General features: G+C 38.5%; 3 protein-coding genes across 3 annotated transcripts; 2 read left to right on the top strand and 1 right to left on the bottom strand.

Annotated features, from left to right (window-relative positions):
• Positions 1-1,721: 1,721 nt before the first annotated feature.
• On the bottom strand, positions 1,722-3,544 carry LOC148695398 (uncharacterized). The gene is made up of 2 exons (XM_088698219.1): positions 2,182-3,544; positions 1,722-2,008 (listed from the first exon to the last, which is right to left on the bottom strand). The coding sequence occupies exons 1-2, from the start codon at positions 3,542-3,544 to the stop codon at positions 1,968-1,970; spliced, it is 1,404 nt and encodes a 467-aa protein (XP_088554345.1). The 3' UTR covers positions 1,722-1,967.
• A 7,549-nt stretch (positions 3,545-11,093) lies between these two features.
• Positions 11,094-12,859, top strand: LOC148695397 (uncharacterized). The gene is made up of 2 exons (XM_088699133.1): positions 11,094-12,371; positions 12,698-12,859. The coding sequence occupies exons 1-2, from the start codon at positions 11,246-11,248 to the stop codon at positions 12,724-12,726; spliced, it is 1,155 nt and encodes a 384-aa protein (XP_088555259.1). The 5' UTR covers positions 11,094-11,245; the 3' UTR covers positions 12,727-12,859.
• Positions 12,860-16,172: 3,313 nt separating this feature from the next.
• Positions 16,173-24,473, top strand: LOC137717769 (WAT1-related protein At4g19185). The gene is made up of 7 exons (XM_068457246.2): positions 16,173-16,715; positions 17,091-17,153; positions 17,258-17,374; positions 17,521-17,806; positions 22,323-22,478; positions 23,735-23,886; positions 24,075-24,473. The coding sequence occupies exons 1-7, from the start codon at positions 16,510-16,512 to the stop codon at positions 24,286-24,288; spliced, it is 1,194 nt and encodes a 397-aa protein (XP_068313347.1). The 5' UTR covers positions 16,173-16,509; the 3' UTR covers positions 24,289-24,473.
• Positions 24,474-27,414: the final 2,941 nt, after the last annotated feature.

Genomic DNA, 27,414 nt, shown 5'->3' with positions numbered 1-27,414 from the left:
GAAACCCCAATCCAGGCAAAAAACTTGTAAACCGTTCATTCCAGGCTCGAGGGGCCTGTTTTAGACCATAAAGAGATTTTTGAAGCTTGCATACATAGGTGGAGGGATGACTAGAACTGTAAAAGCCTGGAGGTTGTTCCATATACACCTCTTCATTGAGGAAACCATGTAAGAATGCATTTTTAACATCCAGTTGGCGAAGAGGCCAATGAAACTGTGCTGCCAATGCTAGGATTAATCGAATGGTTGTAGGTTTAACCACTGGACTGAACGTCTCACCATAATCAATGCCTTCCTCCTGACTGTACCCCTTTGCAACAAGCCTGGCTTTGTATCGGGAGATGAAGCCATCTGCATTTCGTTTGATTCTGTACACCCACTTACACCCAACAAGATTTTTATGGGGTGGAAGAGGAACAAGGGACCATGTTTGCTGAGAATTTAAAGCAGCAATTTCCTCTTGCATAGCAGACTGCCACTCTTTCACTTTTGCAGCTGCTTTGAATGTTTTGGGTTCCAAAAGTGGTGAGGGGAGAGCCACTGATGCAGAATAAGCCTTGCGTTTGACAATGCCACTTTTGGAACGAGTCTGCATTGGATGCAGATTCATATGGATTGGAAGATCAACAATTAGATGATCTTGTTGGAAATCAGGATCATCAGGGATAGGGAACTGTGTAACAGCCTGAGGGCTAGACACTATGGGTGAAGAGGGTGACAGTGACATGGGATGATGCAGTGAAGATGGTTGAATAGATGCTGAAATTGTACATGATTGTGGTTGAAAACACTCTAAGGCTGTAGATGCAGACAAGGAATCTGTGGCACTAGATGAAATTGGACTCGAGGACTCTGAGGTTTAAGATGAAGATGAATGATGATGTGATGATGGTAAAGTGACATGATTATGCAATGAAACTGATGGTATGAGTGGTGCAGATGAAGGAATTAAGGACTTGGATGTGGATGAAGGCATAGAAGATATAGCAGATAATTTGGTGGAGTATGGAAACAGTGATTCATCAAAGAGGACATGTCTAGAAATATAGATTTTGTTTGTGATTCCATCTAGACAGATAAAACCTTTGTAGTTGGCTGGATATCCCAAAAATGTACAGGTTGTGGATTTAGGTTGGAGTTTGGATGTGTTATAAGGTTTTAAGAGAGGGTAACAAGCACACACAAATACTTTGAGGTGTGTAAGAGGTGGAGAGTGACCAAATAATAACTGGTAAGGAGATTGCATTTTTAAGGAAGTACAAGGCATTCGATTTATCAGATAAAAGGCTGTGGAACAAGCAAAGAACCAGAATTTGGAAGGAAGTGTAGCTGTTTGCAATAAAGTGATGGTAGTTTCCAGAATATGTATGTGCTTCCTTTCTGCCAATCCATTTTGCTCTGGAGTGTAGGGGCAAGATTTTTGATGCAAAATACCTTTGGTTGTGAGAAAATGTTGAAATTGATGACTTATGAATTCACCACCACCATCACTTTGGAAGATTTTAATATGTGCAGAAAACTGGGTATGTAAGTAGGCATGAAACTTAACAAAGATTTGAAAAACTTCTGCTTTATTGCTTAATGGAAAAATCCATGTATATCGAGTACATTCATCCACAAAACTAACATAGTACCTATACCCTTCAAATGACAACACTGGGGCAGGGCCCCATACATCACTATAAATAACCTCTAATGGAGTTACAGACTTAGTTGCAGGAAAAGAAAAAGACAACTTTGTAAATTTGCCTTCCAAACAAGGAGTACAAATGCTGTGACAGGTATCTGTGAATGCAGAAGGATTGAGGTGTTGAAGCATTGCAGAGGTGACTTTATTGGAGGGATGCCCTAATCGTTGATGCCATAAGCTTGTAGTAACTGGTTTGGCTAGATAACATACATGTAATGTGGATGATGCAGGTGATTTCTGCTGTGGAGACTTAAACGGGATGGGGTAATAGCCAGCTTTACACAGCCCCTTGAGAAGAATTTTCCCTGTGATTTTGTCCTGAACCCAAAAGGAAATATCATCACATATGAATCTACACTGGTTATCCTTGCAGAGTTGATATATGGACAATAAGTGTTGTGAAAGTTTAGGAACGTGCAACACATTGTTCAGTGTAAAGATGTGGTTGGGAGCTTGCAGTGTAGATGTACCAATATTAGAAATTGTCAAACCTGCACCACTGGCAGTGGTTATTGTATCTGTGCCTTGGTAATGAGTAGCCATGTCAAGATTCACAAGTTCTGAAGTCATATGAGATGTGGCACCAGTATCTGCAACCCAGAACTGTTCAAATGATGAATAAGGATTGTGACTTGCTTGCATCGCAGTGAGATTAACTGAGGGTGGTCTCCCTTGATATGCAAAGTTGTTTTTGTGATAACATTGAGTAGCAGAGTGTCCAAACTTCCAACAAATTTGACATTGAATAGTTGCTCCATGTCCAGCAGGTGATGTATTGTGCCTTTGAAAACAATCTGCAGCCACATGACCTTTCTTGTTACAGATTTGACAAGTGGGAATCGCATTTGGATGATCAGGACAGGTGTGTTGAAAAACCTTGGGGGCACCAAGAATTCCAGGACTCGAATTGTATGGTGGAGAATGAAATCTAGGACCATTGTTATACTGGAATCTGCCTCTTCCTTTACCTCTGTAATGTGTCCCCTTGTATCCCCCAGAAGACATGGTATTGCCATAACTGCCATTAATATGTTCAGAGCCATTTGAAGAAGATGACCCTTGTCCAGAGTGAAATCCATTAGAAGTAGATCCACTATTAAAACTGTAGTCTTGACTTGAACTGTGATCAAGACTAAGAGCTTTACCTTTTTCAGATTGAGTGCTTGCAACCATTGCAGTTCCAAAAGACAAGGAAGATTCACAAGACTGTCCAATTATAGCTTCTTCAGCAAGAAGCTGTGATCGAAATTCTTTCAGAGAAATCTCATTCTCTCGGCCTCTAATAACACACCTAAATGTATTATAATCAGCAGACAACCCTTTTAGAGCAAGGATGATTATATCATCATCATCAAATCGAACACCGGCTGCAGCAAGATGATCTCTGGCATCTTTGATCCTTTGCAGATAGACAGACACTGAATCGGACCCTTTCTGTATGTTCTGAAGCTCTGTCTTCATCTGAAAGATGGTTGTTTTTGTAACTGTAGAAAACCTTTCTTTGAGATTTATCCACATGGCATGAGAAGTTGTACTGCCAAGCACACAGGAGATCGCAGTGGAGGACAATGTAGCGATGAGAAGCTGCATAAGAGCCCGATCATGCATTTTCCAAACCTGATAGGCATCAGTTTCAACCCCTTCAATATTCGCTTCATCAAGAAACCTTGGTGGACATTGCTTGGACCCATCAGCAAACCCAAGAATTCCATGACTGTCAAGCAGAAGATTAATCTGAAAACTCCATACAAGATAGTTTGAATCATCCAACTTGACTGTAACAGAAGACGACACTGTAGAGATGAGACTTGTAATGGGTGATTGCACAATATGCAATTGCGCTGTGGTAACCATTGGTGAAACAACAAGAGAGTATTTGACTTGGAACTTTTATCGAACAGTTGGTGAGCAACTGTATCGGAGACGAGGATCTTGAGTATCGGGACTTTGATGAGCCCAGAAATCTCAGAAAAGTTTACAAATTAGAGGGTTGAGAGAAAGAAATATATGTATCAGATACTATGTGGAAGCTTTGGATCGACCTTCGGCGAGGATACCATGTAAGAATTGCATAACCCTTAAAGATGAAGAAGGAAGAAAGAACGCAGGAAAAAGAAGAAGAAACGAGAAAGAGAGAGTTAGGAGGGAAAACAGATTTTAGAGAGAAGAAAAGACTTGTTTATTTTTCACTCACTCTACAGTTTACACAAAGACTGTTATATGTAGTTACAACACTTTCTTACTAAGCTTAGGACCAACTGCTATCTAACAACCCTATAACAAACTATGTAGGATCTTGACAAGTGTCATTCATTTCTGCCATAGATTCATCTTTCACTTGGAGGTTGGTATTTCTTACTTCACTATTCTTACATCCCTAAGTTCTTTTAACAGCAAAACCTAATAATAATTCAAGAACATGTTGAGATTTTTTTTGTTTTCGAGTTGCAGTCTAAAAGTTCAAACTTGAAAACATTTTTTGTAAATTCTGATATCACTAGTTTAAAGAAAATTTTCATAAGCTGGGGATGTAATTGCGATTGCAATCGCAATCGCTAATGTTGCAAGGAACCATGAGATTTTCCGTAAAGGAAATATATTGATGTTGATACATGCATAATCATTAATTATGAATCAGAAACTGATTCCATTAGGCAATTAATAATGTCTAGAAGAGAGAGTTGCATTTCTCTTTCTTTTCTTTTTTTCAGTTGAAAGAAGAGACTTCAAGAAGAGAAAAGCTAGTTGAAGTTTGAAATCTCAAAGCAAAATAGGATAACAATGTAAGAGGTCAAGCAATAACCAAATAGAAACAACTAAATTATACAAATAGCAGTACACTAGAAGCCTCGTATTTTATTTCCTGGAATTCGACAAACAGAAGCAATTCTTTCTAAGACTGGATAAATCTCTCACCAAGGCAGCAACGACCTTTATTTCCTTATGTGGGGTGTAAGGGTAGTGTAGGAAATTAAATGGGATGTATTAAGATAATTTTTAATTTAAAAAATAAATGTGGGGTGTTTTCAGTACATGGGGTGTAGTCAACAAAATATGATGTGTTAATAAAACAACCCTAATATTTTTTTCTTTTGAAAAAATGAGGCTAAATCTGAAAAACAACTTTAACTTTAAGGTTCAGCTATAACTACCTTAACAATAAAATCATTCAACAACTAACCAATTCATTTGTCCCACCCACTATTTTAAAAAACTCCTCCTAGGCGCTAGATGGCTGGCACCATCTCCATTAATCTCTAGGCATTTGAAAATTAAGAAGAACTATACAAGCTTAGGCGCTCGCCTAGCCCGTCTAGACTCGACTAGGCACTCGACTAGGTCACGTATCTCACTTAGACAACAAATAAATAACTTTCATTTGCTTTTTTTTTTTAATAAATTGTAAAAAATTTGTTAAATACTTAGATGAACACACATTATATGTTTGTTCCCCCATGTTTTCATTACCTTCTAATACTTTATAATCTATAAGTCATTTTATTTAGCGATTTATTTATCTCAATGAAATTATGTATTTTTTTAAGTATAGGCAGACACTTATTTATACGATTATATAATGAATTTATTTAAATCCACTTAGTCCGCTTAGGCGCTAACCCCAAATTGTCGCATGACTAGCGTCTAACGTCTTTTAGAACTTTGGTCTCACCCCACCCCCACCGCCACCACCTATCACCAACAACAGTTTCAACGCCAAATCGATGCCCACTCCAAGTCCATGCCGCACCATCGATCATCGACCATCGACCATCCCCTAATTATATTTAATTATCTTCGTTCTTCATCTATCTCTTCCTCATTGTGGAGCCAAACATAATCACAAGGCGACACGTGGATTTTTGGATAGAAGAGGACAAAAATACCCTTGAGGCATACCAAGATTCATACGCACAAGTAGCGGGCAATCATCCCTCAACCAAGTCAAAGGTGCCCAAAATAGGTAACAAATTCAAAACTATTTCATCCACCCTCATCCTATATTCTCCACAAGGTAATTATTCCATAACCCCCAAAACATTTCTTTTAAATTATGTTAACTAGTCAATTAATAGATTTATTACCTAATTAATCTATTAGTGACTAATTAACTACAAATTACACCCAAAAAATACCACAATGGCCGGTCCCTATTCTCCTAATAGGGCCGGCAATATCACTATAAATAGCTCTCTATTCTCTCCAAAAATGATGTCCAAGTCTCTTGCAAAACTCTACAAAATTCTCCAAACAATCTTCCCTCAAAATTCTAACTTTGGCATTAGAGGTTTTTCGGCCAAAGCACCCCCCCCCCCCCCCCCCCCAAATTCATCATGAGCGCTGAGGCTTTTTGGCCTTGACCAAATGTGTGATTTGTTTTGTAGGTGCAATTTTGTCCAAGAAGGAGAATGCGGAAATTTGCATCCATAAATTGGTGCTTTCATTGAGAGTTGAGTCCCACACTCGTAGAAGACTCTCGCATCCAAGGTTTTCTATTTTCTTGTCCATTTGTAGATTTCTCGTACGTTCTTATTATTAGAATTTTTATTTGCAAAAATTCTTTGATAAAACGTAAAAGAGAAGTACAATGGTTAGAAATTAAGAAAATTCAACAAATGAAAATTTCAACACACAAGAGATGGGACCACGGCGATCCATGAGGCTAAATGTGACAATAGGTGGAGCAATACCACTACCCTTAGTTTCCACCACGAGAACCACTGCGGTGGCTACCACGGTAGCCACTCGTGGCGAGGTTTATAATGTCACCACCACGGGCTGAGCCGTGCCATCCAAGGCAGCTCACAGCACTAAGGCCACGGCCTAAGCCATGTCATTCTACGCCCAATGCGTTGCCAAGCCGAGCCCAAGCCTCGCACCCTCGTGCATTATACGCCGAGCGGCCCACTCCCCGTGGCCTAACCTGCATACGCCAAGCAGCCCACTCTCGTGGCACAACCTGCTTCCGTTGAGCAACTTGCTCTTGTGGCCCAGCCTTCTCCCGCCGAGCAGCCCACTCTCATGGCCTAGCCTGCTCCCTTCGAGCGCCCACTCTCATGGCCCAGCCTGCTCTCGCGACATTCTAAGCAGCCCAAATCGGCCCAAGACTATCTCAACCATTCAGACCAACCATCAAGCCAGGGGCATTTTCACCACGTTTCTCCGCAGATTTAACATTTTCCAATTCAAATCTCATGCCCGGAACCTACCACACTTCCACTGCTTAAGGAGGCATATTCCTTCCAAGCTCTTCCAATCCAAATGGCGAACAACACTTGTCTCGACAAGTCATAAAGTTGACGAGCGCCCTTGCACAGCAGACAACCTTGGTGAATCAACTCTTGCAATGCACAGAGATCCAACGTGCCCCAGACGAGGTGTCCCAAAGAATGACAAAGGCAGAGGAACTTCTCCACTAATGTTCCGACAAGCAGCCACTTGACCAGTCTCGAACCGAGCGTTCTAATATAGTACACTCCTGACTGGACCCCCGAGATAGCGTATACTCCTGTCTTAGTGCGTAAAGGAGCGTACATTCTCAGTTAGGCCTACGGATAAACATACACTGACAGTTAGGGCCACACTCCGATAATCAACATGAGCAACCTTCTAGGTGAAGTGTTCATTCGCGGCAAGGCCCGCAAAGAACATCATCCACCTCACATCAGAGTAAGCAGCACAGCGAACGGAGAGAAGCAGTCACTCAATTTGGCTGAAGTTCAACCAGCAACCTACTAGTTACTCGCTCACCTGTTAGGAACATACCACACCCACTGCGGACGTGACATAAATGAGCCGAACACATGGAAGAGTAGCCTAGACCAGTAGGTCACGACCAGGGGCAGCCGAGAGTTATGCCACCCCCAACAAAGGCAAATTCAGGAAGAAGTAGAAAGGTTCCTGACTGAGCGATTGTGCAATTTTCAGCACAACGAAGCTATTGACAAGGGGCTCCGATGAGACATAACCAACATAAACGAGTCATCTTTCAATGACAAAATCGAGCAGACGTGACTACCCCATATAGATTGTTGGATATAAAAACTACTTATGTTCCGACAAATGTAGTAGCTCAACTTAATGGCACACCGGGGGCAGACGAGTACTAGAAGGACACACCAGCCCAACTACCAAGAACCAGTGGCAGGCTAAGGATTATTTCGATTGTCCCAGCAATCCAGCTTTCCTCAGCTGCACTCTAACAATGATTTACATGCTCTCCAGTGCGAGAGGATAAACTAATTGCTCTCCAGGGTAAGCTCTCCAGTGCGGGAATGCCACATAGCTTAAAAGATCGAATGCTTGAAGATCAACTAGGTAATAAATGGTTATGGGGCAGCAACCACTTTTACACTTAACAGTTCGCTCATCCGACACTTCATCTTCACCAACTCCGATCTTGGTAGCTCCATCCTTGACTGTTCCATCTACGACAGCTAAGAAATCAAACTCAAGTAGTTTCCTCATTTTTGCCAAGCAGCCCAGACGTGGCAGCCCAAACTGTAGCTTATGCCACGCAACTTCCTCGGCCCATGCCAAGCCAATCCTTGGCTTCAATCAAGCCGAGCAGCACAAGCAATGGCCCCTGCCAAACCACCTCTTTGGCCCATGCCAAGCTGACTCCTGGCCCCTGCCAGCCGACGTGTCACACCACCCTGACGGCTGCCCCGCGACAGCACTATCGACGAAGAAAACAAGAAAAATGAAATTTTTATTACATCAGTGCGGCATGGAGAAAATGAAGAAAGCAACGAAAGACGGTCCTTTGCACGGGCAAGATGTAGAAGATTGCTAGAGGAATGGGAACAAATATCCTTTAAGCTCTCTCTTGTAGGGTAGAATAAATCGCTCTTCAAAGTTGATTTAATCACCCACTTAAGGTGGACTTAAATAGACTTTGAGAGAAATTTAAATCTCTTTCCTAGAAGGATCTAATTTCCTATTAAAGAGGGAATCTACATCAAAATAGGAAGCGGTCCAAAGTTTCTTAAAGCAAGAAAATCTCTACACCTGTTGCCATTTTCTTTGAGCAACCAAACAGGTGTGGGGGCATTTGTGGAGCCAAAAATAATCATAAGGCGACAGATCGATTTTTGGATAGAAAATGACAAAAATACCCTTGAGACATACCGAGATTCCTACGCGCAAGCAGCGGGCAATCATCCCTCAACCAAGTCAAAAGTGCCCAAAATAGGTAACAAATTCAAAACTATTTCATCCACCCTTATCCTATATTCTCCACAAGGTAATTATTCCATAACCCACAAAATATTTCTTTTAAATTATGTTAATTAGTCAATTAACGGATTTATCACCTAATTAATCTATTAATGACTAATTAACTACAAATTACACCCAAAAAATACCACAAATGGCCGGTCCCTATTCTCATAATAAGGCCGGCCATATCCCTATAAATAGCTCTCCATTCTCTCCAAAAACGACGTCCAAGTCTCTTGCAAAACTCTACAAAATTCTCCAAACACTCTTCCCTCAAAATTCTAACTTTGGCATCTACGGTTATTCGACCAAAGCCCCCCACCCCAATTCATCATGGGCGCGTGAGGCTTTTTGGCCTTGACCAAATGTGTGATTTGTTTTGTAGATGCAATTTTGTCCAAGAAGGAGAAGTCGGAAATTTGCATCCACACTCATCATCTTTCTCCTCTATCTATTTTTAAATCTTTATGGTCCGATGTTGATGACACTTGCATGTAATTATATCTTGTTGTAGGCAAATGTGGCCAGCGTCAAAATGATAACCAACATAAAAATTCAAAGATTGAAAAAAGAGATGAGAGACAAGAGTGGCCATCACCAGTGTCGTAAGTAAACGACAGTGTGATCATCACCAGAGTTGGGCCTCGACGCCAATTAATGTGGAAATGGGTTTGTGGATTTGTCGTTTGGGGTAGAGTGGGATGTTCAGATTGGTTTTCTTTTTGGGGTGTGATATAGACACACGCCTTTTTACTTCTTACACATTCTTTTAATTTTCAGCCGTCGGATTGGATGAATTGAAGAAAATCAAATGAAAGAAATTAACAAATATATGTAAGAAATAAAAAGGGGTGCATAGATAACACACATCTTCTATTTTAGTCCATGTTGCAACTGGAATTGGCTTGTGTCATCAATCACCTTGCAAATTTGGTATGCTAAGTGGTGTATCGATTACTAAAGAGAATCTTTCTACCCCACAAGTAGCCTGATAGCGTCCATAACCATGTGTGTCAATTGAAGAAAGACATGTTGGTAAGTATATGAGTAATTCAAAGTCCTTCTAATGTTTTTCAACTTTTGCAACGAACGTATGTGCGTGTGCTTACTGAATTTACAATAATACTAGTTGAACGCACACAACTAATTGGGTTAGATAACTAGTTGTTAGGGGGGGGAGAATGGTGAGGATTGAACAAACATCAGGTGCATAAACATGATTGTTTTCTGCTATTGCGGTAAAGCACCATATGCATATAATAAATCAAAGGGTTACACCATACATCTACTTTTTAAATTAAAATTTATCTTAATACACTCACGTACTTTCCAATACTGTCCTCAGACCCCACACTCTACATTTTTTTTCTCCATTTTTATTTATTTATTATTATTAAGGAGAGAGGAAGATTCAAAACTATTACAATAATTTAGAAAATGAAGAGTTTCAAATATGTGACGTGTGATAGAAACCCAACACCTTATCCATTAGAATATTGGATCATGTCAAACTCTTCATATGATTTTCTCATATACTCTATTCAACTTTATGCACATCTAATTTTATGTCCATTTGAGGGTTTAGTAAGTTGAAAATAAAGGGTTTAGGATAAATTTACACAATGAGGTACTTATAAGATTACAAATGAGCAATACTAGGAAATAATACAATTCTTTGTCTACAAGACAAGAAAACCTAGACCAAATCAAATCATATTAAAATTCTAATTAAATCATATCAAATCACTAATTAAATCAAATCTCTAAAACACTTTCCTTTTATTTTCCAACACCCTCTCAAACTCATGATGTGAAATCGTAAGTTTGTCTAAAAGAAAATAAGATCTAATTTGAAACTTTGTCAACACCATTTTCCCGTTGGACCACACATAAAGTAAGCCAAACGTGAACTAATGTTTTTTTTTTTTTTTTTTTAATTCCTATAAATAAATCTCTCGACAAATTCTATCAATTTTTCAGATTTTTGTCATTACAAATTTTAGATTTCGTATGTATACAATGGCAGAGCCACCTAAAACCTGGCCACTTTGCACTTTTGCATGGTTTTGAACTTTTGAATCAGTATGTATTGGAAGAAGTGCCATAAATCAAGGATTTGCTTTTCCATGTTTTCTGATTCCATGTTTGATGCTGCTTTCTTTTTCTTATTCTGTTGCTTTTTTTCTTCCGCTCATTTATATGAGCTCCTTGTACTTTGTTTTCACATATACAAAAATAGACATTCAAAAATTCAATATGGTATCAGAGCAGTGACCCTAACCGGCCTGTCTCTGTGGTGTTCTCTTGAGAGATTTGTGAGCTTCTTGTCCTTCAATCATGGCTGAAGAAAGCTTAGTAAATTTGGAAGGAAACGGCTTTCATGCTACTCCACCATCACCACACTCAGATATTGATATCAACCCAAATCAATGTCTTAGTTCTGTCTTGCTAAATGAGTTTAACTATCTTCCATGGGAGAGAGCAGTTTCTCTTGCTCTGGGAGGACGATCAAAGCTTGGTTATGTTAATGGTGCTATTCCAATGCCTGAGACTACCTCACCGGAGTATGATGCTTGGCTATGCAAAGACCAGTTGGTCATGTCGTGGCTACTCAATTCCATGGATCGTAAGATTGCAGAAATTTTTAGCTATGCTGAATCCTCCATGACTCTTTGGAAAAATCTCAAGGAAATGTATGGAAATCAGAACAATGCGGCTAGAGTGTTTCAGTTAAAGAAGGACATTGCTGGTTTGCAACAGGAAGGGAAGCCATTTGTGCAACATCTTGGAAAGCTCACCACTATGTGGAACGAGCTGAATGTGTATCGACCACACACCATCGACGCTGCTGTGCTAACTAAAAGAGCCGAGGAAGACAAAATATTCCAACTCCTAGCAAGCCTGAGCCCTGAATTCGAAGATCTTCGAAGCCATATCCTCATGAATCCCGAATTGCCTTCTTTTTCAAGTGTGTGTGCCACAATTCAAAGAGAAGAGGTTCGAAGGAAAGTCATGACCTTGGACATGAAGGCAAATATACCAGAAGCTAGGGCTTACTTCTCTAACCAAAAACTTGGTGAGGAGAGAGGCTACAAAGGAAAGAAAACTGGCTTAAAATGTAGCCATTGTGATGCTGGTGGGCACTCAAGAGACCGATGCTGGATTCTTCATCCAGAGTTAAAACCAAAGTTTCCTAGGGATAACAAAGGTGTCTCGAAAGGCTCGTACAACCCTTCTTACAAGGCAAATCATGTTGCCACAACTTCTTCTGATGGAGCACTGAAGTTCACCACTAATCCAGCTGCACTGATCAACGAGTTTGCTATGTTTCTTCACAAGAAACAAGGTCTTGGAGATAGTGAAGGACCACTAAATCAGTGTGACAACAATCAAACTGCACTACTAGGACAGTTTGCTGGCTTCCTGGCTGGAAATGAAGGCGTGGTACAAAGGGACATCCCAGGTATCTTACACTCCTTCTCAACTGCTCTCAGCATTGGTAATGTGCATGATTATTGGATTATAGATTCTGGAGCCACTGATCATATGACTAACCAGTCTACAAACTTGCATAAATTTGAAAAATTTTCTATTCCATCCCAAGTGTCAGTTGCCAATGGAAAAAATGCTATGGTTGTGGGAAAAGGAAAAATACATTTGATCTCAAGTGATGTCGAGTCTGAGGCTCTTTATGTTCCCTCATTCCCTTTTCAACTTTTATCTGTTAGCAAGATCACAAACTCATTAAATTGTCTTGCCATTTTCTCTCCCAAAAATGTGATCTTTCAGGATGTAGTCACCAAGAAGACGATTGGTGAAGGATTTTTCTTAAATGGTCTCTACTATCTTTCCAAGCATATTCAAGTTCCCAAGGTTTTTCAAGTCACTTCAAGCTTAGCTCAAGAACAACAACTTTGGCACCAACGTCTAGCACATCCTTCTGAAAAAGTTCTATCCATCTTGTTCCCAAATATGTGCAAAGTTACAAGTCCTTGTGATGTTTGTCATTTTTCTAAGTTTACTAGATTACCATTTACTTCCTCTTTGTCTAGGGCTAGTAACCCTTTTGAAATTGTGCATTCTGATGTTTGGGGACCAACTATAGAGTCTTTTGATGGATATAAATATTTTGTAACTTTTGTGGATGATTTCACAAGGATTACTTGGTTGTATCTTTTGAAATTTAAAAGTGAAGTGATGGAAGTTTTTCAAGATTTTCATAGACTTGTGGCCACCCAATTTGCTTCAAAAATTCATATTTTACGATCAGATAACGGCACAGAATATATGTCTCATAACATGTCACACTACTTGAGCATGCATGGTATATTACACCAAACAAGCTGTGTTGGAACACCTCAACAAAATGGGGTGGCCGAGAGGAAGAATAGAGATCTACTTGAGAAGACTAGAGCTCTTATGTTTCACATGAATGTGCCTAAGAAGTTTTGGTCTCAAGGAGTTCTTACTGCGGCATATCTCATCAATAGATTGCCTAGTAAAGTGTTGAATTTTAAATCACCTTATGAGGTCTTGAAAAATAGAAAGATCAATTTTTCCCATTTGAGAGTCTTTGGGTGTACATGCTTTGTTCACATTCAAACTCAAAATCGTGACAAGCTAGACCCAATGGCTGCCAAATGTGTCTTTCTAGGTTATTCATCTACCCAAAAAGGTTACAAGTGCTATAATTCAACAACTAGAAAAATGGTTGTTTCAAGGGATGTTAAATTTGAAGAACATGTTCCTTACTTCTCACAATCACTGGATTACTCTAGACAGGGGGAGCATTTGATGGACTTATTTCCTTTTCCATGTCCAAACGGAGAAGATGCAACATGCATTCCTAGTGATCATGTGCCGGATGATGTTAACCTTCACTCGGTGGAACATCTTGAAGATGAAAACCCTTCCTCATCAGAGATTCACAATGCACCCTCCAGTGATCCTTCCAACCATGATGTTGTTCAAATACCTGTAGTTCAATCTCCTACAGTTCGTCGCAATCCTACACGAGAGAGGAAACTTCCATCCAAGTTGCATGATTATGTGACCTACACTGCCAGGTATCCCGTGACTGATGTTATTGATTATAGCAAAGTTTCATCTTCTTTTGCTACATTCCTAAGTGCCATTAATGAAGCTCGAGAACCTCAAAGTTTTCAAGAAGCCAATCTTTACAGTGAGTGGAGAAATGCTATGGCAGAGGAGCTTCAAGCCCTCCATGAAAATAACACATGGACTATAGTGAAACTTCCAAAAGGAAAGAAGGCAGTGGGGAGTCGTTGGGTGTACAAAACTAAGTTTCATTCAGATGGCACAATCGAAAGGAATAAGGCTCGCTTGGTTGCTCGAGGTTTTACACAAACCTATGGCGTCGATTATAAAGAGACATTTGCTCTAATGGCAAAAATGAACACTGTTAGAGTATTGTTGTCGGTTGCAATTAACAATGCATGGCCTCTCTTTCAAATGGATGTTAAAAATGCTTTCCTGCATGGTGAACTTGAAGAAGAGGTTTACATGAAGCTACCCCCAGGTCATCCTCAATCAAACGATCCAGAAATGGTGTGCAAACTCCATAAATCCATTTATGGTCTCAAGCAAAGTCCATGTGCATGGTATGCCAAGCTCAGTCATGTTCTGGAAAGGGTTGGTTTTTGTCGAAGTATTGCGGATTCTTCCCTATTTGTTCGTTCCAACTTAGTGGGTAAACTAGTTGTGCTCATTTATGTTGATGATCTAATTGTGACAGGTGATAATATGTCAGAGATTAATGCTCTTAAACAGTATCTCAACAACAAGTTTGCTATCAAGGATCTTGGCACTCTCAAATACTTTCTGGGCATCGAGATGGCACACTCTCACAAGGGTTTCTTCCTCAACCAACGTAAGTATGTCATGGATTTTCTTCACGAAGCAAAAATGACAGATTGCAAGCCTGCTCGTACCCCCTTGGATAGCAACTTGAAGCTAAAAACTCACGGTGATCCAGTTCCCAATTTAAGTTACTATCAAATAATGGTTGGCAAACTCATTTATCTGACTATCACACGTCCTGATATATCATATGCTGTCAGCATTATTAGTCAGTTCATGCATGCTCCAAACACAGATCACATGAAGATTGTTCACCGTGTGCTTCGCTATCTGAAGGGTTCCATTGGTAGAGGGATCCTCATGCGCAATAATGGTCATACTCAGATCTCGGGATATACAGATGCAGATTGGGCAGGGAACTCTCTCGATCGCAAGTCTATCACTGGTTTTTGCACATTCGTAGGGGGTAATCTTGTCACCTGGAAGAGCAAGAAACAAAGTGTGGTTGCACGCTCAAGTGCAGAGGCAGAATATCGTGCTATGGCATCAACGGCATGTGAACTCACTTGGCTCAAAACTCTACTCTCGGATCTAGGGTTTCCTCACCCGCAACCTATGTCCCTTCACTGTGACAATCAAGCAGCAATGCACATCGCATCAAATCCTGTCTTTCATGAGCGAACTAAACACATTGAAGTTGATTGTCATTATGTTCGGAATCAAGTGCAGTCCAAGGTAATTGCTACACACTTCATTCGCAGTCATGACCAGCTAGCAGATATCTTCACCAAAGGACTGGCATTTACTACTTTTCATCATCTGCTATCCAAGCTCGGATCAATTGATCCCTTTGATCCAGCTTGAGGGGGAGTATTGGAAGAAGTGCCATAAATCAAGGATTTGCTTTTCCATGTTTTCTGATTCCATGTTTGCTGCTGCTTTCTTTTTCTTGTTCTGTTGCTTTTTTTCTTCCGCTCATTTATATGAGCTCCTTGTACTATGTTTTCACATATACAAAAATAGATATTCAAAAATTCAATAGTATTCCTTGTATATGGTTTTATAATTTAGCACAAAAATAATTATTGGCAGAAACATGAATGTCTTCAGATGTATGCCAGCGTCAAACTTAATTGAATCAACTGCAATTCAAATGCTTTCTCCCATTTAAAAAGCAAGTTAATTTTTGCATATCGTATTCTCATACTTCCTCACTTTCTTTTTTAAAATTTTGTGAGGCTAAATAGTCTTTTAGTATATAAGTAATTTAACAATAAGTTTTTTGTGTGTATTCAATAATAATATTTAGGGTGTTAATGAAAAAATGTAAATAAAATGTAGTATAATAAATTTGAAAACATAGGAAATAGAGTTGAATGGCCAAAGTGGGAAAAAACACATAATTTAGGGGTAAATATAAATTGATTCATTGAACCTAACTTTTGGGAATTTGGAGAGGGTAACAGGTCAGTCGTGACTTGTTCTTGACGTGAAATTGGTTTGAAGGCGGAAGATGAATTCCAATTAAAATAAAATGAAGAAAAAATACAAATATAAATGTCGTTGTTTTCACTGTATGGAAAGGGAATCTCGAAAACCAGCAAACAGCCTTGAAGACTAAGGATAAGGGCTTGTCTGTCCACAATCCACACACCGATTGAGTTTGATTCACACAAAACAAAATCCAACCACTTGTATCTCTCTGAACCCCCAACCAATTAACCCAATCTCTCCCCCGCTCCCCCTCTCCACCACTGGCTTAGGGAGAGAAAGAGAGAAAGATGGCAGCGGCGGCAGGGGTTGGAGTTGGTGGAGGTGATGTTTGGAGGGCACATGCGGCCATGGCAGCGGTTCAGCTCTTCAACGGAGGGTATCATGTAATTACCAAAGTAGCCCTCAATGTTGGCGTCAACCAGCTTGTATTCTGCGTATACCGGGACCTCCTTGCACTCGCCATCCTCGCTCCCATCGCCTATGTCCGTGAAAAGTAGGCTTTTCTCTTTCATCTAATCTATCTAATTTTATCAATTTCCTCACATTTGCATCATTCATTTCATACTCATATGCTCATATACGCATCGTGTGGTGTGGGTTGGTGTATTGGATGCTCAGACCATGACCATGAGCGCGACCATGATTTGATTATACTCCCAAGACTGTTATTTAGCTTGATTTTGTCTAATAATCTATTATCTATATCGACTGTAGTCCTTGTTTCTTGCATAGAGTTAATCTGTCATCTTGGAAATTAATTATGCAATTGAATTAATCTTCTCCATCCCTCCCCTGTCCTGTGCACATGGATCACGATGTTCACAATATCCTCTAACATTTCTCTTCTCTTGTATGCATTGCATTGCAGAAGGATACGACAACCAATGAATAGACGCATCTTCATGTCCTTCTTCTTTCTTGGGTTAACTGGGTAACATAAGATACTACTTATGGCCACATTCTGATTACTTATAATCTACTGCTACAATTGATGCATCACCCCCTTGACATTTGCTGCTTCTTTATATGAAATAGGATCTTTGGCAACCAGCTTTTGTTTCTTATTGGTCTTGGCTACACAAATCCAACATATGCTGCAGCCATACAGCCTGCTATCCCAGTTTTCACGTTTATCCTCGCTGTTTTAATGGGGTCAGTTTGAATTTTTTCAATTTAATCTACTTAGGTTGGTTCTATGTGCCTGTATATTTCTCTACACTTAGGGATACACGCATTTGCATGTTTAACTTGTACAAGATATTACTTGTTCAATATCATATGTGAACTTGTTCATGCAGTACAGAAAGAGTTAACTTGCTTAGAACTGAAGGGCAGGCCAAGGTTGGTGGTACACTTTTATGTGTTTCTGGGGCCATATTAATGGTCTTATTTCGTGGACCTCCTTTGATTGGATATACAGAACCAGACTTTGCAGCACATAGCGAAATAAGTGCCAAAGGTCAACCAGAGCCAGCTGGATGGTTGATGTCCAGTTTTCTAGAGTTTGGGCTAGATCACTTTCATCTTGGAGTTTTATGCTTATTAGGGAACTGTATGTGCATGGCCGCTTTTTTAGCCATTCAGGTGCATCACTATATACTTTTAACTTTATTTGTCGAATATAATTATGTCATTTATTTGTGAAGTGTGTTTTTTCTTCTTTTGAAGCGCTACTGGAGCTTGTTTGGTGCTATTGTCTTTAGTTTAGTGAGGGAGTTATGTATGTAACTTTGTCATCATGCGTTTCTCATTCTTGTGTCTCCCTCTCCCATTTTATTCTTCTTCTCCCTTTGTCTGTCGATAGAAAATCCTTCTCCCATTTTATTCTTCTTCTCCCTTTGTCTGTTGATAGAAAACAAGAAATTTAATTTATGAAAAAAAGTTAGAAATGATGGACAAGAATCCCATGAAAACTAACCTGAGGAGTACCGAAAGTTATCTTAACAGAAAGACAGTCCAACGAAGCCAAAACTGCACATTGCCAGAGTAGTAGCTTCTTAGCGCCAACTCCCTAAAATTACCCCGACAAGAGAAACTGTTTCTCAGACAAACCCACTGCGAAGAGAATGAAGCATAAACTCTCTTTTGAAGCATAAATTATCTTTTGAAGCATACCGCAACCGAGCAAGAAATTGTAGAATTATATTTGGACTTTAGTGGTACAACTTGTCTTGTACCAACTATATCTTGTCTTGTACCAACTATATTTCTTATAGACATAGGAAAAAGTTTGTTACAACAACAACAACAAAAAGCTTTATTCACTAAGTGGGGTCGATGTATGAATCCTAGAACGCCACTACGATCGGTTTTGCACCAAGTCTTTAGTTAGCTCCAAATACTCCATGTGGAGTCTTTTCAAGTCTTCCAGGTCTTCCTCTACCTCTTGTGCCTTGAACCTTTGTCTCATAATCGCATCTTCTAATCAGAGCATGTCTTTAGTTCACATGTAAAAACCACCTTAACCGATTTTCTCTCATCTTATTTTCAATTGCGGCCACTCCTATTGTACCCGGACATCCTCGTTCTTTATCTTGTCCTTTGCCCACATATCCAACGAAGCATTCTCATCTCCGATACACTTATTTTTTGCACGTGTTGATGTTTGATCGCCCTACATGTTGTGCCATAAAGCATTGCTGACCTTATTGTCATCCTATAAAAAAAATTCTTGAGCTTTAGTGGCATATGTCGGTCACACAACACACTCGATGCACTCTTCCATTTTATCCATCCAACTTGTATTTTATGGTTGAGATCTCCATCCAATTCTCTATTCTTTTGCAAGATAAATCCAAGATAACGAAAGAGCTTGCTCTTTGGTACTTTCTGATCTCCAATCCTCACCTTTATCTCATCATCTAGAACCCCATTCCTACTGAACTTGCACTCCATATACTCTGTCCTTGACCTACTTAGACGAAGACCTTTAGATTCTAACACTTTTAGCCAAAGGTTAAGCTTTATATTTACTCCCTCCTCCATTTCATCTATCAACACTATGTTATTTGCGAAAAAAAAACACTAAGGGATATCATCTTGGATGTCCCGTTAACTCATCCATTACCAATGCAAAAAGGTAAGGACTTAAAATCATATGGATATGGGAAAAATTTTAGTTTGTCCTTAATGAGTTCTTACTGTAGTCCTTGCCCCATCATACATATCCTTTATTGCATGGATGTATGCTGTTTGTACTCCTTTGTTCTCTAGAATCCTTCAAAGAATTTCTCTTGGGACCATATCATATGTTTTTTCCAAATATATAAAGACCATGTGCAAATCTTGTTGCATATTTCTATATCGTTCCATCGATCTCTTTAATAAATAGATTGCCCCCATAGTCGAGCACCCCAGCATGAACCCGGATTGATTGTCTAAGACCCGTGTCTCTTGTAGATAAGCACCAAAGTGCTTTTTCGCCACTCATTTGGCATTTTCGTTTTTCGAAATCTTATTGAAAAGGTTTTTGAGCCATGCTATACCCGTTTCTGTCAAGACCTCCACATTTTGATTCGTATATCGTCGGGACCCACTGCTTTTCTATGATTCATCTTTTTCAAAGTTATAACAACTTCCTCTTTCCTGATTCAATGGTAGAAGGAGTAATTTCTACACTCTTCCGAGTTACTCAACTCTCCCAAAGAAGTACTCTTTTCGTGTCCTTTATTGAAAAGATTATGAAAATTAGCTCTCCATCTGTCTTTATTCGCATTCTTCGTAGCTAGAACATTTTCATTCTCATCCTAGATGCACCTTACTTGCCTTTTTTTCCCTTACTTTAGCCAATTTATAGATATCCAACTCTCCTTCTTTGGTATCTATCTTCGCTTCTCTCACAGCTTTCTTCGCCTCCTTCGTAAATTTATACCTCTCACGGTTTTCATCGGTGCTATCCTTGTATAAGGATTTACATCATTCCTTCTTAGCCTTAACTTTTTCCAGTACCTCATCCTTCCACCACCAAGGTTCCTTTTGATGTGGAGCAAAACCACTTTATAGATACAACTAGCAATCAAATCCCACATTTGACTAATGTTCCCTCTGTATCCCAAACGCATTGGACACTTCAGGTCTTGTTCTTTTTTCTCTCTTTTGATATATGCATCTATCACCAACAAGCGATGTTGGTTAGCCATGCTTTCTTCTTGTATAACTTTGCAATCCTTACAAATTATATGATCCCCCTTCCTCATTTTTGATGACCCACTCTTGTAGGTGATCACATGGTCTTCTCTGTTTGTAAAGAAGGTATTGGATAGAAAGAGATCCATTGCAAAATCCACAATGGTTTCGCCTTCCTCGTTTCTCTCCAAAATCATGGCCATCATGGAAACCTCTGTAGTTGCTTGTCTCTTTGCCCATAATGTTCATTGATTAATTTTTTCGTCTGAGAGATTCCTTGAACCAATTCTCCTAAGATCTTCCCAAAATTTATCCTTTCAGACTCTTATCCAACCTAAGTTGAGGTGCATGCACACTAATCACATTGATATGCTCTAGTCCCTTCACAATCTTGATTGCTATAATTCTATCCCCGACCATCCTAACATCTACAATATATTTTGTTAAAGTCCTATCCGCGATGATGCCAACATTGTTTCTTGATTTGTTTGTGCTTGAATACCAAAGATTAAAACTTGAGTTTTCGAGATCGTTTACCCTAAGACCAACCCCTTAGTTTCCTACATAATACTTATCTTTCTCTTCAACTTAACTTTTACTCTCTTGAACCCCGCTCTCATGTCCTTGCTTCTTTGACCTCACCCATCTAGTAAGGTCAATATACTTCTTTTGCATCTGTTGACCCAAACAACTTTGAGTGGAGTTGTTCAAAAAGAAGTTTCTACAGCACCATTGCTCGTTTAACACTGCATAGGCAAAAGTTTGTTAAACTATGTAAATCTCAAGCAGACAATTCCTTGTGAATTGTTGCATGGTGTGTTTTCTCATGACAGTAAGATTTCAGTTTGCACCTGCAAAACATTACCCATCACTGTGTACTCTACTTAAAATGATAGAGCGCCATAGTAAGTCCAGCTCTTGAGGGTAACTCCACAAGCATTTTCCTAACGAGGCCTTGGTTCTTTTTTCACGACTTTGCAATAGCAAACTCTCGTCTGTACACAACTACTTTCCTGATGAGTCCTTTTCGTTTTGATGAATTTCCAATAGCTAACCCAAATCTATCTTTTGATCTCTATGCAACATCTCAGCTCAATAAAAGATCCTTCTTCCGCAGTTGCTCCTTTCTCAGAGGAAATCCCTGCTCAACTTTCTAACCTTCACCATCTTACTTGATAATTTTGAAATAGAAATGAAGAAGGAAGGAGGGCTACTCAAGATAAACTTATTCCAGTTTATGTGTGCATATGTAGTGTGCTTGGAAGTGTGCTTTGATAATCTCTATATCTTATCATATTTGGGCAAATTAGGATCAGGGTTGCAGAAATTGGGAGTTTGTGAAGTTAGGGTTCTAGAATTAAGGGAAAGGTTAAATCAAATTTCATTGTTAGGTCGGATCAGGGTTACATTGACTAGCAGCTCTGCACCAATAGGTAGGATCGGATTTAACTGTGTATTAAGTACTTGCTTCTTTGACATGCCTACTCATTTGCTGATTTTTTGTTGGAATTTTGGGACGCCTTCGTGTTATGTGTATTTTACATATCTGTTCTCCCCAATTCCTTAAGCCATCGTTTGAATTAGCCATTGGTCAAAGTTGGTGCATACTATTGTACTGAGAGGGTTTGACCTTCAATTCAGTTTGTTGAAAATGGTTGTCGAACTTGTGTTTGCTTTCATTTTTTTGAATTATTACATTAGTTGAGGGGGAGGGGATTCTTAACATTATTTGAAGGGAAATTCTTCCATTGACATATGACAATTCAAATACATATTGTAGCAACTCTGGCAATCGATGTAATATGAACTTTTGGTTTATTTTATTGAGAGGGGGCGGTGTAAATTTGAATCACTTCGAGAGGGTGGTAGATGACCTTTTATTAGTGCATTAATTTTTACTCAACCGCTAGGATACATACATACATAATTATAATAACATGCCTTTCAATTTCTGATAACATGTCATAACTTTCAGGCTCCACTTTTGAAAAGATATACTGCCAACCTGTCAGTTACAGCATATTCATACTTCTTCGGTGCGCTATTGATGGTGGTTACTGCATTATTTATGACAAACGAGTCAACAGACTGGAGCTTGACACACTCTGAGCTTTTTGCAGTTATTTACGCTGTAAGTTACAAATTATTGATATATATAGCCCAATCTTTTGTTATCTATGCAAAATTTCATCATCTCTCTTAATTCGTTCTGCCTACAAAGAAGGTTGACTGACTATATGTAACATGGTTTCATACTTGATGTACTAGTGATTTAAAAGATTAGAAACCATACATTTTGATAACAATCCTATGCGTCACATTCAACAGATAAGATGGTGTGCTTCTCATAAAATTCTAGAAAGATCATGTCATCTTGATGATAATGATGTGGAGTGGGCCCTACAAGGGTGTCCCTCGATAAGCTTATTTGAGGGATCCTGCTCCTTCTCTTAAAGAATATATACTCTAAAGTGGTTTTCTTTTCTTCTGTAGCATTAGACTTTGAAGCTCTGTTAAGTTTTTTCTTATTCTAAATAAGCAAACTAACATTGCTTTGGTTGGATTATTTTCCTGGTACAAGATAGAGGGGAAGATGTTGGGAAAGGGAGGAATGGAGCTGAGAGAAGAAAAAGATGGAGAAATGATGGAGAATACTTGAAGCTAAAATTTAAATAAAAATTATGTAGAAGTTGTAATTGGTTTTTACTAAGAACCATATTATATATGTTCTCATCTCTCCCTCTCTCATTTAGCATCACTCTCTTGACTCTGCCTTTTCTCTCTAAGTTATTTTGTTTGATTTTTAACCCTAAAAAAATGCGTCAAACCTTTCTACCCTTTTCCCTCTCTTCTTTCTGTAACACACACCAGAACCCCTGCAAGACCATTTTTCATCTTCAACATCAATGACCCAAATTAGTTCAACCAGAGAGGCCTAGGTATGTTGCATACTCCACCTTAACTTCCATTTCACTGAAAACTGCCACAACCAGCCATGTAAATCACATAGGATAATCAGCCACATATTCTTTTGACTCTGATTATATGAGTGTATTTTTGGTTAATCACTCATTAACTCTGATTGCATAACTAGGTCTCGTATCTGAGGTTCCAGAAAACTTTTATAACTCATGGTGATTATATCTATTGGCTCTTTGTGCTCCAGAAAATCCTCTACGTACAAGTTACATATCATGTAAATTTGCTGAAATTATTGTATCAGACAGTCGATAATAATGCTATTAACATTTCCTTTGAGTTCTCTGTGATATGATTTTTCTAGTATATCTAATGTGAATAAATATGAAGATGGGCACATTTAATATGGCCAGTTCAAAGCGGTTTCAATTGTTAGAATTTGTTAAATTATAACCCTTTGGTTTTCAGGGAACTGTTGCATCTGCCCTTAATTATGGACTGCTGACGTGGAGCAATAAGATTTTGGGGCCTGCTATGGTTGCTCTTTACAATCCACTTCAACCTGCAGCTTCGGCGTTTTTGTCAAGAATTTTCCTTGGAAGCCCTATTTATTTGGGAAGGTTTGCTCACATCAGATACTTGTGTGGAAAAATCCTTTTGGTCGTTGGCCATATATGTACTGTTATGCATTATGTTTAGTCAGCTATGATGTTTATTTTCTGTGGTATTATTCACTTGATTAATTATGGCCGAGCTGGCGTTTTGTACGAGTGCTGCTTATTTGGTCTCCTTTTTACATGTGAAACAGTGTCTTAGGAGGAATACTAATTATTGCTGGTCTGTATGTGGTAACTTGGGCGTCTTTGAGAGAAAGACAAGCAGCTTTGGATGCTGTTATACCTCACGTTGCTCGGAGCTCGGAACCTCTCATCCAGAAAGATGCAACGCTTAACAAGATACCATTCCAGAGAGGACTCATTTTCTCAGTGCCTTCCAGTTCAATACCAAAGTCGTCAGATTAAGAAAACATGCGATGGGTATTGACCAAAAAAAAAAAAAAAAACGTTTCTAGTTCAATACCAAAGTCGTCAGATTAAGAAAACATGTGATGGGTATTGACCAAACAGAAAACGTGTGATGGGTTGTGATGGGAATTTGGAGAGTAAACCAATTGAGGAGAATTGCTCAAATATCCATGTTTCTTTTATTTGTGGTCCGAATTTTTTTTCCCTTATGCATGCGTATGATTTAGCCGTGTTCTTTTATTATTATTTTTTTTATTACGTATTTTTATGAATAGGGAAAGACCGAAAGAGGGACGAGGTATAACACGAGCAATAGATACCAGAAGATAGATGGTGGATGGTGGATGGTGGAGGGTGGAGGGAATCGTGTTCTGGTGGTTCAGTTGTTAGTATAGTGGTCATGCTTACGTAGTACTATGCAATGCGCGTGCTCTCATCCCATCCCATGCTTATGAAGTTATGATAAATAATACTAATGCGAATATGTTTGGATTGGACTGGTTTGATTTTCAGGTCTCACAATGATTCATTCCAATTATCAGATAAAATCCCACTTACAACTGCGACCTTCTATTCCTATACCTATAAATAATAAAGGTATTTGCAGATTTTTCTTCTGATTTTGTAAAGAACTGTCAATTTTTTCTTGAAATTTAATTTTAGTCGATTAGCCTCGTGAGCTTTCATAATTGGCCAATTTACCCTCTAAGCTTTAATTTTAGTCGATTATCCCTTCTGAACGTTTATAATTCGTTAGTTTTCAATAATGAATTTGTTGGATTGAGCAATTACTTTTCTTATTAGAATTTACTCGTAGATCAAGTCATTAGGAAGGCTATTGAAATAGCATTACAACTCCAACATGTTGAAAAAGTGGACCATGGGGAAGATTCATAGTTGGCCACATTAGGGATATAATTCAAACAAAAAATGTATGGAGTAAACTAGCGGAGAAGAAGAAAAAAAAAATATGTTGTCCACATTAGGAGTAAATTACCTTTTTGTCTTCAAACAATTGCCAAGTATTGCACATGTGACTAAGATGGATGAAAATTTTCAAAATCTAATGTCGATGGGGAAATTAGCAAATTATAAAAGTTCAGGAGGGTAATCAGCTAAAATTAAAATCCAAGGAGAAAATTGGGCAATTATAAAAGTTTATACCGTAATTGGTTAAAATTAAAGTTCAGGAGGAAACTGACAGTTCATTACAAGTTCGGGAAGAAAATTAACAAATACCTCTAAATATTAACATCATCTGCATATTTTTTTGTTTTTCAAAATTTATTTGTATATACAGAGTCTTTAAGAGAAGGATTCCCATTTTTACCAAAAAATGGGGTTAGTTGTGGGGTCCTTCCCATTTTTTTAAAAGATGGGGATTAGTTGTGGGATCCGAACAGACTATTTTTCAAGTTGCATCCCATAGATCATCGTTGCAATATATTAGCCAATTAGGAAACACTTGAAGCATCTAATTGAGTTCAAAGAAATTGACGAACATTATGTTCTAAGAAACGTTGAAATCTTATCGTGACAATTACATGGGCAAATGTTTTCGGATTGAATTGAATTTTTACATAGATGATTTATGAATCGAGACTTATAAAATAGACAATTCGGATCGTTGAAGTTCAATGTAGACTGAGTCTCACAACTAATTCTCATTTTTTGAAAATAAAAAATAAGGAAAATTAATGAAAATGACTTGAAAACTTTGAGTTTTAATCAAAATGACAAAAATGTGTTGTAAGTGAATAGTACTAGAAGTAACTTTTTAAAGTAAAAATATAATTTTCGTTAAAAATGAATTATACCTAAAATGTTTTGTTAAAACTTCCTAGAAAATAAGATTCCTTCCCTCACTTGTATGCGTAGCAGCCTAGTCATTATGCCCCATTAGCTCGTTCTACATAATTATACACGTAGCAGCCTAGAACATATGAGTTGAAGTGGGTGTACTCAGCTAAAGCCAAAAGAAATAATCAAATATGAATCAAGTAACCACGAGTGAGAGAGGGACGCACACGCGTGGTTCTCTGCTGTCTACGTGTATAAAACATATATGGCTACCCTTTCCTTTGGCCCTCACATAACTTTGCTTACGTGTCAACCTCCTACTAAATGATTCTATCTCTCTGATTTGGACCCTTGGTTTGGTAGCCTGAGAGCAATTTTGAACGGTTCCGGTTAACTTTTTATCCAAAATGAGAACTAGCATAGTGTCGATGAAACTAAATAAAGGTTCTCTAATTTTGTGAGTTGCATACTTATGCATGGACATGTGCAACATGTATTATATATGTTGATTTTATGTCGTGCAATACATGTACATAGAGTAACTCTCGATATAGCACTAAAAGCAAGATATATAGACATCAATACTCCTCCAATTTTCATTGAAAGGAGATCCACACAAAATCGAAATTAAGTTGTGATTTAGTAGAACAGACATGTGGAATGATGCCCATGAACTTTCAACTTGCGCATTACATAGCCCAGCATCTAGCTCCTTCCGATAACGTGAAGGTATTCCATTCTACGCGCACATTAGTAAAGAGTAATTGTGTAAAGTAATTTGTACAACACCAAAATCAAAAGGGCACTGAAAAAAAAAAGAAGAAACACCCACAATATCCTACCCTACTGGTCCCTACCCATACATAAATCAAAAGGGCCAAGTACCCAATCCCAATCGCTGCTTTTTAAGTTTTGGCAGATCATCAGATCTCTCTTGCATTCTTTTTCACCGGACACCAATAATGTTGTCGTCCTCATGTGATCATTAAGATTTAAGATAATGGTAGTGTTATTTACACGTTATTTATTTATTTTATACGTTTTTTTTTATTTTTAATCATTAGATCGAATAAATTAAAAAATATCAAAGAATACAAATTCACTCAAAATGTGTAGAATGTAAAAGTAGATACATAAAAGATAAAAAGAATATGTAAATATCATTATTCTTATAGCAATAACTATACTCTCTCTTGTGCTTTAAATGACATCATATATGCTAATCATAAAATCAACTAAATCAAATAGTGATCTAGCTAACTCAAAAAAATCATTTCCATTTATTGGACTAATTATGTACCAGTCAACATTCAGGAGTGCTTA

Source organism: Pyrus communis, chromosome 8, assembly GCF_041283825.1.
Source record: "Pyrus communis isolate YQ-2024b chromosome 8, ASM4128382v1, whole genome shotgun sequence".
In the NCBI taxonomy this organism is placed as follows: Eukaryota; Viridiplantae; Streptophyta; class Magnoliopsida; order Rosales; family Rosaceae; genus Pyrus; species Pyrus communis.
This window is presented reverse-complemented; position numbering and strand designations above follow the sequence as displayed.

Bases quoted from the DNA above. Each gene is read 5' to 3' on its own strand.
- LOC148695398 (XM_088698219.1), bottom strand. From the start codon at position 3,544: ATGGTTACCACAGCGCAATTGCATATTGTGCAATCACCCATTACAAGT. The intron at 2,009-2,181 runs GTTTGACAATTT...TTTTGGGTTCAG, and splicing joins AACCACTGCCAGTGGTGCAG to GACAAAATCACAGGGAAAAT.
- LOC137717769 (XM_068457246.2), top strand. From the start codon at position 16,510: ATGGCAGCGGCGGCAGGGGTTGGAGTTGGTGGAGGTGATGTTTGGAGG. The intron at 17,154-17,257 runs GTAACATAAGAT...TATATGAAATAG, and splicing joins TTCTTTCTTGGGTTAACTGG to GATCTTTGGCAACCAGCTTT. The intron at 17,375-17,520 runs GTCAGTTTGAAT...TTGTTCATGCAG, and splicing joins ATCCTCGCTGTTTTAATGGG to TACAGAAAGAGTTAACTTGC.
- LOC148695397 (XM_088699133.1), top strand. From the start codon at position 11,246: ATGGCTGAAGAAAGCTTAGTAAATTTGGAAGGAAACGGCTTTCATGCT. The intron at 12,372-12,697 runs GTATCTTACACT...GTGATCTTTCAG, and splicing joins GGTACAAAGGGACATCCCAG to GATGTAGTCACCAAGAAGAC.